This window comes from Siphateles boraxobius, unplaced genomic scaffold (genome assembly GCF_051911475.1).
Source record: "Siphateles boraxobius isolate OS27281-9 unplaced genomic scaffold, OSU_SipBor_1 66, whole genome shotgun sequence".
NCBI classification, from domain to species: Eukaryota; Metazoa; Chordata; class Actinopteri; order Cypriniformes; family Leuciscidae; genus Siphateles; species Siphateles boraxobius.
Window position 1 is genome coordinate 16333144 of NW_027509193.1, and position 14219 is coordinate 16347362.

Sequence of the window (14219 nt, forward strand, 5' to 3'; positions counted from 1 at the left end):
GTGGAGCACAGTAGCACTAAAGCGGTACGTGTCAAAGTTCTTGCCGGTAGTGTTTGACTATTATGGAGCAAAATAAACAGTTTGAAGAGCAGCGCGTCTAACTCTCGTCTGCCTCACTCACTCTTCTCAGGCTGGAGGACAGAATTCGGCTCATTTAATTGTGTGCTGCCAAATTTGTGAGTTTAGCCACCTAGACCAACACGAAACAGAGCTCAGAGATGGATTGGAGAGAAATGAGAAAGAAAGAGATGGCGAAATGTGTGAAAAGAGAGCAAAACAGCTGCTGCTAAGGCAGCCTGAAAAAGAGTTGCTGAAGGGGGCTCCCTCTTTCTTCAAAGAGCACACTCTCTCTCTCACACACACATACACACACACACACACACACACACACACACACACACACACACACACACACACACACACACACACACACACACACACACACACACACACACACACACACACACACACACTCACACACTCACTCACTCACTCACAAGCCACTCGCTCTCTTGTGCAGCCACAGCACAAAAGGAAGACGGGCAGGGGAAAAAAAATGCACTAATGCGCTTGGTAAGCAGAATAACAGGGAAAAAATACCTGTTCCACCATCTTGCTCCCTTTTTCCTCCATAAACTAAGCAGCTGCCTTAGTCCCAATCCCTGCAGCATCTGCCTAAAGCAAGCATCAATTATAGATGAGGGTGTGTGTTCAACCACTGTGTAGCGAGAGGGAGAGAGTGAGTGTGTGAGTATGTGAGCGGAAGGGAAAGGAGGGGTGGAGAAGGAGGAGGGAACTAATGCAAGCGAAAGCTAAGCTCCAAAATTACTCTCTCTCTCTCTGTTCATAACTAATGTTCGACACTCTGAAATGTTAGCGATTCAGGCTATTAAGCAAGCATGTAAACTAAACTTAATTTAGAGCTGTGATATAGATTGTGAAATGATGTTAAAGGCGAGGCTGTTGTCTGTCTGTGAATGTGCATCTGTTGGATTTGGATTGTATCGCTGATGGTGAAATGAACACTAATCTCAGAATCCCTCTTTTTTTAAACATAGGTTTAAACTATGAAGAATGGAGCCTAAAGGGGCATGGTGATGGGAAAATAAATGAAATTGGAGGAAAAAATATATTTCAATGCTTTTGTGTCCTCTCAGAAATGTTTTGTTTTCCCCCGAGAAACTATGCAAATTGGCTGCAAAACTTTAGATTTTTTTGTGAGCAACATTTCTAGGGGAACGCAAAGGTTTTTGCAAGAGAACACAACGTTTCTAGGGGGAACGTGAAACTTTTGCGAGAGAATGCAAAAGAATTGAAATCTATTTTGTTTCATTTCCAAGTCCCTTTAGGGGCTCCATAATGAAGAGTATGGGAGTCTAAATGGGAGTTTGAGTCTAAAAATTTAATATTGAAACAAGATAATTTTTTCCCCTCTGAAAACAAATCAACAAATTAAAAAAATGTAAGGAAAATAGCCTATTAATAAAACATGCTCTCTAAAAACCACCTTTTTTTAAAATCCATATATTTTCTGAAAATAAGTCAAATTATATCACACAGTAACAAATTGAGTTATTTTGTAAAAAATAAACAAAATGGTAATACAAAAATGATTCTGAGCAATCATATGTGGTCGTCTAAGTTCTTTCACATTAGAATAGGATTGCGTAAACTTTACAAATCCAAGCCGAATTTTGTCAGCATGTTAAAAAAAAAAATCAGGAACTTAAATAAGACGCTCGACTACACTCATATTATCGCTCCTGATGGGAAGGAATCACACTGTGTATGCTTGATTTCTTCAGTAAACAAGAACCATAATGCTTATTTAATCAAGTATCAGGTGCTTGTATGGTAAGGTCTGTTTATGGTTTGGTTCATTTAAGGACGTGCAACTCAATGAAAGTGAGTACTGACCTCTTGCCATCCATCAATGCTGTGATTTTGGTTGGGCCAGACTGAGAGGTAAACAGGATCAAGATCCACTGTCCTTGCTCTTTCAATCACACTGACTTGCACAGCGAAATCCTGGGCCAACTCTTCGAAAAAAGAGAAAAAGGCTGAGGCAAGGCCTTCTTGAGCCCCTGCTGGGCCTGCCCTTTCTTTCCTATAGATTGGTCGTTCGATCAACCTTCACCTTTGTTTTCTCCTCTCGCTCAATGCAGGATTCTCACCACAGGCGCTCCTTGTGTGTGTGAGTACGCATGCGAGCAAGGGTGTTTAAGGATCGGCATGCTGCCCCTTTGCTTCAGACAGTTAGCTGGCTTCTGTCCAGGTCCATGGAGTGCCACTTCAGCTGGACACACTCTCAGCTTAGAGGGCAAACCATTCCCCAACAGACCCCCAGTGACATGCAGCAATAGAGCGGGGCAGGACCCCCTCGACCGTTCATTATCTCAGACGCTCTTCCTTCCCGTTGAGCTTCGCACTATGTTTTCGTATCAAACATTTTAGCGTTCGCACACAGTGAGCGTTATCCAACACTTTTGGGGGAGTTCGCCATTTGGTGAGTGCGTGATGACTCGGTAAGCCAGACATCAAATCGCACTCCCTGTCTCAGAGTAAACAAATTAATAATGCAAGAGGTTTTGTAGCGCATGGGTGTGAACTATTTTGAAAGTAACCCATTTCCCAGCAGGAGGCTACCTTTTAAACATGCAAACTCAAAAGAAAAAGGGACCCGGCAGACGTTGTGAAAATACAACAGCCCCCCAAATGACATGCTATGTATTATACACTTATACTATGCGCCATGAACTCTATAACATCTATAACATTATTTTAGCATCAAACATCGAATTCTGACAGCCCCTTCCCCTCTGCTGCATAAGGAAAGCTGGGACAATCAAGTGCATGAGGTGTTCAACATTCCACACTTCTTTCTTTCGTTAATTAAGTACAACTAGGAATTTGAAGTGCACTTCTTCTTTTTGGAATTTTTCATGTGAACACATTACTCACACTATTTACACTACAAAATGGCACAGAATATTGCACAGGTTTTATTTTTTAATTTAACCATTTCACAAAAACAAGTTAAACGTCCTTGACGAAATCGAAGAACCCTTTGTTAACAGATTAACGTTGCCTGCGGGACACCTCATTTTGCGAGCAAAGTGGTGCACTGAAGCCCAAAGTTAATGGGCTAGACTGCGGATGAGCCGAGTGGTGACTAACCTTGCCTTGTTTCCCATTATCATATTAGCCGGCATTAGCGCAAGAGCTCTCGTCTGCCGCCGCTCAGCCCTGTGCTGGCATTAGCACACCATGCAAATGAAGATGTAAAGAGGAATCAGTTCATCAATCACACTCGCAAGGGGATAGTGTGCGCAGGAAGAGGATTAGCCGCATAGTCCCTGGACCCCGCGCAGGTCTCCCTCCTGTCACACAGCGTCTTTAATTAAACATCTTAAAGCACTCGCCAATGGCACTTCCTGCATAGTGGGGCTGCAGTTGCCATTTTTCACAAGGCAAACATCTCTGCGGTCCTCTGAACAGTGTGTCGACAAACTCTTTTGGTAATCCTCCTCCAGAAGCATCTCCATCTGTGCAACCTTAATAAGCTAAATCGTCACCTGATGGGAAATCAGACATTACCGTGATGACTGTGGCAGCTCTGGGTTTTTTAAGAGGCAAACAAAGGAAACCCTATACAAATAATGGACAGCAAATAAAAAGGGCCGCCATTTTATTTTCAGGTCAAGTGGTTCTAGAGAGAATGGTAATCAGGAATTGCACCGGATGTAAGTTACCAGGTGCTGGTACAATTATTTCTATATAATAATAAACCTCTTCTTTCAAATCCATACTTATCAATTTCTGCTTATACACTTTCCCATTTTGTTAAAACTAGTGTTACAACCCTCAGCTGTCTGCTCAGACCTAATATTTGTATTTTTTATTTACATTTAGGTGAAAGTTTTAAATAATTGTTATATTGTAGAGTTAAGTTAGAGAACCAACTGAACTGATCCAAATTTCAAAGTGGTTACACTGATCGTGTTACACCCCACTCCAAGTTACAACTGTCTCCGGTATCCCATACTGTAAAGAGTATTTTATGTTAACATTATTAAAATGGTTTTGTTTAATTTCTTATTGGACTAATGACACATAATGATTATTCTGATTTCAGATCAGTCATGTACTGTTAACCAGGTCAGTTTCATCAGATCTGGGCTTGTGGAAACCTTTAAAAGTATATGGTGAACTCTCTGAGAAGACTACTGTAAATGTTATGTTTTCCTTTTTTAGAGTCCACACATACAATTTTCCTCGCTGGCTCTCAGACTTTTGTTTTAGACTGTGAATGCTTTGGCACGCACGTCTATCCAACCACACACAGCTTAAAACTACAGGCAACCATTTTGTGAGTTGAGAATACCCATTTGAGGCATGGTTTCACTGACAGACTTAGTCTTTGCTTTGGTCTAATGGCATTGGATGATGTTTTTATAGTCAGTGAGATGCAATAATAAGGTCTCAATAGCTGGCTTGCATGAGAGCCTGAAGTGGGTGTATTTTGAACACAAAGCCATGCAATCATAACCCAGTTCCTTTTCCCTGTTGAACTCTGAGAGAAAATATAAACACTTTTGGCTTGTGTATTACCAGTCGCTGAGTACATATTGTGCACGGTATGAAGAGGCAGTAAAATGGATCCAAGCCTGCATCCTCGTGCTACTCGGAATTTCGGATGAGTACTACCTAGACAACCGCATATAATGACCAGCACTACTGGTTGGTACATTGCCTCCTGGGCCATCATTTCATAATAACCAAATGATACGACGTTTGTGCACACAATCACTTTTAAGGTTTCTTTATACAACTGCAGAGGATTTTCATCCTCCTTCAAGAACAGCGGCACACATAAAAGAGCATAAATGCAAATGGGGTACTTGCCTTGTGGTATGGACTTAACCACACCCTCCCATACTCAACGCCCCAATATACAGTGGAAAAACATGAGCTGGTTTTGACATAATACATACTCATTTCATTTTTAAAATATTAAAAATATTAAAAAAAAAAAAACAGAAAAATATAACAATATTTCTCTCTCTCTCTCAATATATATATATATATATATATATATATATATATATATATATATATATATATATATATATATAATATTATAATATTATAATATTTCTTAAAAATATATTTAAATATATTTTTTTAAATAAATTGATCCAAGACTAAAAACTCATGACACGCATAATGTTTGAACCTTCAGGGATGACCCCTACTGAGCAAATATAGATTGAAACTACAACAGCGAGAAAGAAATAAGAGGTTGGTCAAATCAGATGGGGGGTATGTAGTCAGAGCCGCTTCCCCCTGCAGATGTTCCTCTCCCTGCCAGCTTTCCTCTGATACACATCAGTCTCGGCCAGCGTGTTCTAGGGCTGGCTTGCCGCTTCAGATGAGGAGCTCATATACATTTCCAGATCACAAATTCATCGCCTTCCCCCCACCGCTCGACTGGAACAAATCTGCTTTCCATTCCGTGTCGCAAATCTCATGTTCTAGTTGAATTTGGAGGGGTTTGAACGGTGTCGGATACATCGCTCTCTCTCTCTCTCCCCCACAACACAGAATATATCCCTCTCTGCTCCTCCAGAGACTGTCGGCCCTCCCCGCCACTCACTGCTCAGCTCAGCCCAGCACGCCCACTAAACATTGGCACTGTCGCTAATAAGCCTAGGTCGTTAGTGTGCCATGTTTTGGGCTAATTTTCTAATCAGAGAGTCAGGGTCACCACCCAAAAACCTCCTTGTGCTGAGAAGTTGTACCACTTCCTCCTACAACACACACATATACACACGCGCACGCTTGGGCTCCCATGTGCTGTAATTATATGTGGTGGATGTCATGTGGGTGAAAAGGGAACGCGTGGCAGGCAAAGGCACTCAGCAGTAGGGTCTCGGCCATATGGAGACAGCCTGAAAACTGTCAGGCTCACTTAATAGATGTTGTCCTTTGGGACTCAGGAAGGCAGGTTCATATGGAATAAACACAGATCCTCGGGCTGAACGCGGATCGGGACGTGAATCACTTCTTAACAATCTTTTCAGCAGCCCCGCTTCCCTCCTTCTTTCTCCATTTTGCCCATTTCTAAGGGGTCTCATTATGGGTGAAATAGATTTGTCACCGTAGAGACAAGATGTAGAGGAGAATTAAAGAACTATTCACAAAAGGAGGCCATCTCAGAAGTTTGTGGCTGCATTCTTGCGAAACCTGCAAAATTGGTCCATTGTGTCTGTGCTAAATATAGTAGTTTAACAGTCAATTATAAATGAGCTAAAAGTAACATACAACAAAGAGAATGCCACAGCAGCAGGCCGACTCTAGGGTTATCTAAGAGAGCCTCAGAAATCTTACTTAAAAGTTAGCGTGCTTTGGCTATGCTTTAACAGTGTGCGGGTAATTCTATTAGCAGATCTCACACAGACGGCTAGTGTTGCCTTTGAAAGTGTTGAATACTTGGCTTTTTCATTTCTTTATTATGTTTCATGAATTGTAGATCAGCCCTGGATCAACGATTTGTTTGTGATGTGGCGTGACAATGTTCGTAAGGAAATTGTGTTTCTGTGGGTGTTGAAGGCGAAGTAGCTTGCGGCTAACACGCACTAGCTTCAGTCTGGGATGGGGTCTGAGTCATCGCCCTGTGATCACAATAAGACATAAATTGGAGGGAAGCAGTAGCACAACACAGCAAATGGCTAATAATGTTATCAGGAGGACTGTAGCTTATGTTTTTATGATTAAATTGCACAAATCTTTCTGAGTCAGCCTGAATGTTTTGTTCATAACATTAGCAGTGTATACAAGGATCCATGCGCATGCATAAAATCACCAAATATCTGAAATGAAAACGTGGACATCATTAAGTCAATATATCATTGAGTGAGTTTACGTGCATCCTCATAATGCGTTTGTAATGGGATTTTGGCTATATTGAGATTAAACTTTATCTCATGTAAACACAATACTTTAATCAAACTAATGCGATTAAGCTCATAATCATAGTAACAATTCTCACATTTAACTATGTGGTGTACCCTGATTTTAATCGCAATAAACATGCATGTAAACACCACAATTACCACTCTGACCATAGTGCGCATGTGCTTGGACATACACGGATGTCGTGTGTTGTTCACATAAATACATGAATGAACTCTGACATTAGTTTGAAGTTTTCCCTATTCTCAGAATCGCTAAACTCAGTCAACACAACTCTCTGCGCAGTCTCTGCTCCGTATCCTCATCCAGAAAGTAATGCAGCGTAGGCAAACCCAGTCCCAGTTACAGCAGCATCGTAATGTTCATCACAGCTCCAAATAACCTTCCGTTACATCAAATGTGTTTTGCATTTGATGCAAGTAGATAAAACAGCGGACAGTAACATGCCTACTGTATCTGAGTTCATAATTTGTAAAATGGTGGTAAAAATAACCACACTTCTTGTAAATGGGAGTGAAGAGGTTTGCCCATGTCAAATAAACATCTTACTGCAATTAAATCCATTATTGGTGCACATGTAAACATAGTCATTGAAATTTCCAGCTGTTTGTGAGTCAATTTGGTGTATTTTTGTCTAAAATAATTAGTAATAATGTGATGACTCATTTAAATTATTATTACAGGTACCTAATGCAAAGAGAAATACAATCGGCTGACTATAGGTTTTTCTAAATGATTCAGCTTGTCATAAAGCTGACAGCCTCAGTGAACTTCAGACAAGTTCTTATGTTTATTAAAGGGATAGTCCATCCAAAAATGAAAATTCTGTCAGTATTTACTCACCATCATGTTGTTCCAACCTCGTAAGACCTTTGTTCATCTTCGGAATACGAATTAAGATATTTTTGATGAAATCTGAGAGCTGGATCACTCCTCCATAGGCTTCTTAAGGGATTGAAACTTGTTACCCGAAAAGATATTAAAGACATCGTTAAAATAGTCCAAGTGACTACAGTGGCTCAATTCTAAGTGTATCAAACGACGAGAATACTTTTATATACGAGAATACTCTGAATACCTCGAGTCAGTTCACTAGTGTAAAAGCGTAAGCTTCTGTTGTTGTACGTCACACGCATCACCCACATGACCAGCGTCGGCCATCACACTAAGTTAACTGACTAGAGGCCCACAGAGAAGGAAATTAATAGTTGAAATTAAGTCGTTATTTTTGTTTGTTTTTGCACACAAAAAGAATTCTCGTCCCTTGATAAACTTAAGATTGAGCCACTGTAGCCACTTGGACTATTGTAACGATGTCTTTAATAACTTTTCGGGCCTGCAAGTTACAATCCCTTAGAAGCCTATGGACTAGTATGGAGGAGTGATCCAGCTCTCAGATTTCATCAAAAATATCTTAATTCGTGTTCCGAAGATGAACGAAGGTCTTACGGAATTGGGACAACATGAGGGTGAGTAAATACTGACATAATTTTTCCTAACAGCATTCCTCAAATTCTTGGCCGAAATCGTCTGTCCTGCAGAGTTTAGCTCAAATCCTGATCAAACTCACCTACCTGCAATTTTCTAGGAACTATGAGACCTTGATAGCTTGTTCAGTTATAGAACTAAACTCTGCAGGGCAGCGACACTTCAGGACCAGACTTGAGGAAACAGGTCAGCCTATGCTGACCTGCACTTTGTATGCATGTGGCGAACTGCAAGTGCACATTTGTGTGTGCGTGCAAACAAGGTTCGGCCCTAATCTCCCGTGCAGTTCATGAAGTTGTGTAGATGCACATGCAAAATGTCAGTTGTCACAGCCATGAATGCGACAGCAGCATGAACACAAAGTGCTCATCAGGCCAGCGCATCTCCTGCAGATACTCTGATGCTTGTCAGGTACAGGTGATTTTAATTACAACCATTATTTACACAGCTGAAACAAAGTGGCAAAGTGGCACTGAACCAGGCTGTCAGGCAGCCACGCACTCTTACTGGCTGGAGAAAGCTAATTTCCTTGCCTTACTCGCCTTTCTCTCCTCCATCCAGCCCACCCCCTCCTCACGGTCTACTATTTCTCCCGTGTCTCTTTCTCTCTCTGTCTCCCTGCCCTCCTCCCATTCTGGGTGAAAGGAACATGCAGTAAGAACATTAATCACGCATCATGTTTAACCTTGGAATCATGTCATTTACTGTTAGCTTTGATGTCTACACTGTATCATATGAAGTTAGCCTAATATTTTTTATGAATTTTTTTATTTATTACACTGCTTTTTGGAGTACTTTATTCTGATTGGTCATAAGCAGCTTTCCGCAATTAAATATTTGATATAATTTTATATAAAAAGGTATATAATGGACTAAAAACTGTAAAATGGATTTTTGTTGCAGACAACTGATTTCCTACCTAGCTGTGCTAGTTTCATTTCAGTACTCTGCTCTGCTGTCTCTTTCTTCTCACAAACAATTTCAACTCAAGATCAATATTCCATGCCCATTTATTGAATAATAACAGACATAATGTATAGTGATTAGGTCATTATTGCAAAATAAAGCACTTTATGATGATATAAGACCAGATCACCCAGTTTATTTTGTGATAATGACCAAGTGAATATATACATGTGTGTTTGTGTGTGTGTGTGTGTGGGTGTGTGTGTGTGTGTGTGTGTGCATAAAATCGAAAAAACAATATTAAAAATGCACTATATATTATATTAATTATAATATAATTATTAATAATTCAAATTGTTTAATTCCAAGTTTAAATAAACAACGAATCCTAGATTTAAAATTTTTGGACTTCACTTATAAAATATTATAAAAGCTTCCATCTTTTCCCTTTTAATTTAAGACCAATGGACTGAAATCATCGTCAGCTTTCAGGCCAGGTGGAACATTCTTTGAGATAGCAGGAAACATATTATCTGTGGATCAATGGCGAGTAAGGGGTAGGACGTTAATACTCTTTGATCAAAGAGCTGTCCTATTTCTGGTTTGTGTGAAGTAAAAAAGGGGGGGGGGGGGGGGGGGTAACAACAGTGGTAACAAGGAGAACAAGAAATGGAGTGTGTGTGAGGAAACAAAGGCTAAGACTCTGGCAGATGTTGCAGGGTCTCTGATGACTGTGTATGACAGATGTTTTGAAGCGTAGCTAGGAGAGGTATGACCAGGCCTAATGATTTCTGGAGCGAGCGCACAGGTACACTAAGAGCAGAACTAATCACACACAGATGGACACCTACAGAGAGCTGCAGGAGCAGGCCAGGACACACAGATGTCTCTGCCAGAAATGAACTTACGGCCCTTCGGAAAGGCCGGCGAACGAGCTCCATCTCCAATCTTTCTTTAATCATGACTATTAAAGCATGTGCATTTGGAAGCATGTCAGTGATGCCCTAAACAGGATGAGACAGTATTGTGCATGACATGAACAGCTCAAACAGAAGGTACAGGATACACATATTTTCTACTACACAGACCAGTGTGGGTTGACATGATTTATGATCAGACACGCGTTTCTTAAGGGTAATCGCAACGGGCTATGTTGAGCATGGGAAAGACACGGCCCATATTGAACATTTAATCCTTAGTCCCATACATTTTAGGAGGTGATCACAAGTTCCCCTTCAGGGACTACCGCTGCGTGAAATCGCAGTGGGAACGCCCTCAGCGTGACGCGTCTGAAGCATGAATGAAATCAGTCAATGGAGAGAATGAGCGTACGGCGAGTGACGTCATCGACCAGGAAGCTATAAATATCCCCTGAGTACACAACACGCCAGCTTTTAGTTACTTCAGCAGCTCTGTGTGTGTCTGAATCTGTCGATTGTGTTTGTCTGTTTTGTCAGGAGTTTTCACTATATATATTTTATATAAAAAAACCAATATGAGCGAGCAGTATAAGAAGTGTGTTCCCCCCTGTACTCGGCACATCACGGGTGGGGATTCACACGAGCTAAGTGTGGCTTGTTTGGGAGTGCAGCAATGCCCAGTCGGCTCTCGAGGGAGTCGATTGTCAGCATTGCGAGCGTTTTCCCTTGAGAACTCTGCGCTCGCGGCGATCGCTCTTCGAGGAGAGTGATTTGCTGCGAGCTCCCCGAGGCTCGGGTCCCGCTTCTGTTGAGGCAGAGCGGCGGCGCTTGTCTTGGGGCTCGCAGATGGATCTCGCTGGCGACGTTGAGACGGGCTCCGCCCTATCTCAGCTATCTCCGACGAGATCTAGTGCCTCTCACCCGGCTCTGGAAGCACGCGCTGCGGCGGTTACTTCTGCCCGGGTGGAGGCACATGATGATGTTGAATTGAGATTTTCCAGTTCTGAGGAGCTGGATGTCGAAAGTTTATTATCAGAGAAAACTAGTTTATCACATTATACTGCAAATGAAGAAGGTTTGATGGATGTATTATCTCGGGCTGTTGAAAAGCTAAAAAAAAATAATAATAAAATAACAGTATCGAGTGGCCAGCTGATAGACAGGTTTCTAGAATTAAAAGCAATCTAGATGATAGATTTCTGTCTGCACGACCTCAACCTTCTAGCCGGTGCTTACCGTTCTTCCCAGATCTTCATGCTGAGTTTTCAAAGACCTGGGTTAGACCGGTTTCAAGCAGAATTTACACAAATCAGTCCAATGCTTATGGTAACATTGTTGGTGCTAAATCTGCTGGTTATGTGACGATACTGTAGGCGGAGGAGACGCTTGCGAGCTATCTCTCTCCTGCTTCATCGTCTTCACTTAAAGCACCGGCTCTTCCACCAAAAAATAAATAAATAAATAAATATATATACCTCTGTGCTGGTGGGGAAGGCTTACTCGGTGGCTCGGCAGGCGGCTGCATGTTTGCATACGATGACTTTTATGCAGGCTTTTCAGGCCAACCTGCTCAAAGGAAATCTGAGGGGGGTCCCCGCCGAGAGAGACTTGCGTTCACCTCCCTTAAGGGTGCCCTGTCTCTCCCGGCGCCCTCAGGGGCCCGTCCTACTAACCCTGCCGAAACAGGGCGTAGAAGGGTCTGGCGAGTGCTTTCCCGAGGGACGCTCGCCGCCTCTAAGGAGGGTTCTAGTGTGTTCAGACCAGTCGTTCCCTGCCGGTGCGCCGTTACAGGGCACTGTGTCTGTCACGCAGAATGTTCAACCAGAGCAAAGTCTTTCGTCGAGTTCGTCTTCAAAAAGAGCACAGCAGAAGCGGAGTGTCACGTCTCGTGCCCCCCTGCAGAGAAACTGGAGGGACGAGGCGGGGTGCTCTCCGGCGCGGCCTTCTCGGGGCAGGACTGATCTGAGGACAGTCATTGTCGCCAGAAAGGCCGCGTCGAAAAAGTCCTGACGGGCTGAACGTCAGGACTCTGAGGGTGGTCCCCATCGGGAAAAACTTGAGTTCACCGCACAAAAACACGGTGCCCTGTCTTTCTCGATGCCCTCAGGGGTCTGTTCTACTAACCCTGCCTATACAGGGCGTAGAGAGACTCGGCGAGCGATTTCCCGAGGGACGCTCGCCCCCTCCAAGGAGGGTTGTGGAGTGCTCAGACCAGCTGTTTCCTGCCAGTATGTTACAGGGCGCTGTGTCTGTCACTCGGGATGTTCATCCGGAGGCCAGCCTCGAGAGGCTGGTTCCCTTAGTAGAGTTCCTGGCGGAATGGGTCCCCCACCCAGCAGGGAGTTAGGATACTACTTCATCGAAAAAAAAAAAAAATCCTGACGTGCTGAACGTCAGGGTTCTGAGGGTGGTCCCTATCGTGAAAGACCTGAGTTCACTGCACAAGAACACGGTGCCCTGTCTTTTCCGATGCCCTCAGTGGTCTGCTCTACTAACCCTGCCTTCACAGGGCGTAGAGAACACGGTGCCCTGTCTTTTCCGATGCCCTCAGTGGTCTGCTCTACTAACCCTGCCTTCACAGGGCGTAGAGAGACTCGGCGAGCGATTTCCCGAGGGACGCTCGCCCCCTCCGAGGAGGGTTGTGGAGTGCCCAGACCAGCTGTTCCCTGCCAGTACGTTACAGGGCGCTGTGTCTGTCACTGGGGATGTTCAAATCAGATCCAAGGACTGGTTTGTCATGATAGATCTAAAGGACGTTTACTTCCATGTATCTATCCTCCCTCAACACAGGAAGTTCCTGAGGTTCGCTTTCGGGGGCGAAGCGTACCAATATCGGGTTCTTCCGTTCGGCCTAGCACTGTCACCCCGAACATTCACGAAGTGTACGGATGCTGCTATAGCCCCGCTGAGGTTATAGGGCATCCGCTTTCTGTACTATATAGACGATTGCTTGATTCTAGCTCAATCGGAACAACAGGCGGTTCGGCACCGAGATGTCGTTCTTGCTCATATCAAGTGACTGGGGCTGAGGCTCAACGCCAAAAAGAGTGTTCTTTCTCCATTACAGAGAACCACTTTTCTAGGTGTAGTGTGGGATTCAACGACGATGCAGGCACGATTGTCACCTGCTCGTATTGCTTTGATTCTCTCTGCAGTAGATCAGGTCAAGCTAGGCCAGTCATCCACTGTAAAACAGTTCCAGAGACTGCTAGGTCTCATGGCAGCTGCGTCCAACGTGATACCTCTTGGCCTCTTGCACATGAGACTGTTACAGTGGTGGCTCAGGACCAAGGGATTCTCCCCGAGGGGAAATCCGCTTCGCATGATCGTGAGTTTGCGACGGTGTCATCACGCCCTGATCATGTGGAAAGATCCTTGGTTTCTGTCCCAAGGCCCTGTGTTAGGAGCTCCTTGTCGTCGCGTTATGCTAATGACAGATGCCTCTCTCACGGGTGGGCTCAGGGTCTGTGGGAGGACCATCATCGTCTGTGGCACTTAAACTGCCTAGAGATGTTGGCGGTGTTTCAGGCTCTGAAACACTTCCTCCCAGACCTAAGGGGCCACCATGTTCTTGTCCAGACAGACAACACATCGGTGGTTTCTTATATCAACCATCAGGGGGGTTTGCGTTCTCGCCCGCTTTACAAACTGGCACGTCAGATCCTTCTATGGTCCCAGGGGAAAATTCTTTCTCTGAGAGCTTTTATCTCCCGGGGTATTTAAATCAGGGGGCAGACATCCTGTTAAGACAGGGGCCGAGGCCCGGGGAATGGAGTCTTCACCCCGAGGTGGTGGAACTCCTATGGAAACATTTCGGTCTTGCCGAGGTAGACCTATTTGCTTCTCGAGAAACATCACACTGCCCGCTGTGGTTCTCTCTCAGCCATCCAGCCCCGCTGGGGTTGGATGCGATGGTACATCCGTGGCCGA

At 43.7% G+C, this 14219-nt stretch overlaps 1 protein-coding gene across 11 annotated transcripts in view; it reads right to left on the minus strand.

Annotated features, from left to right (window-relative positions):
* rbfox1 (RNA binding fox-1 homolog 1) overlaps window positions 1-14219 on the minus strand; it is a 158156-nt gene that overhangs the window by 50357 nt on the left and 93580 nt on the right. For 3 of the 11 annotated variants that reach the window (XM_077212600.1, XM_077212589.1, XM_077212597.1), the window contains exon 1: window positions 601-729. The exons of the other annotated variants lie outside the window; for them this stretch is intronic. In XM_077212600.1, the coding sequence (XP_077068715.1) occupies window positions 601-633 (33 nt within the window). In that variant the 5' untranslated portion in view covers window positions 634-729. Of the gene's footprint in view, window positions 1-600; window positions 730-14219 lie in introns of those variants that run through there. 11 annotated transcript variants of the gene reach the window in all.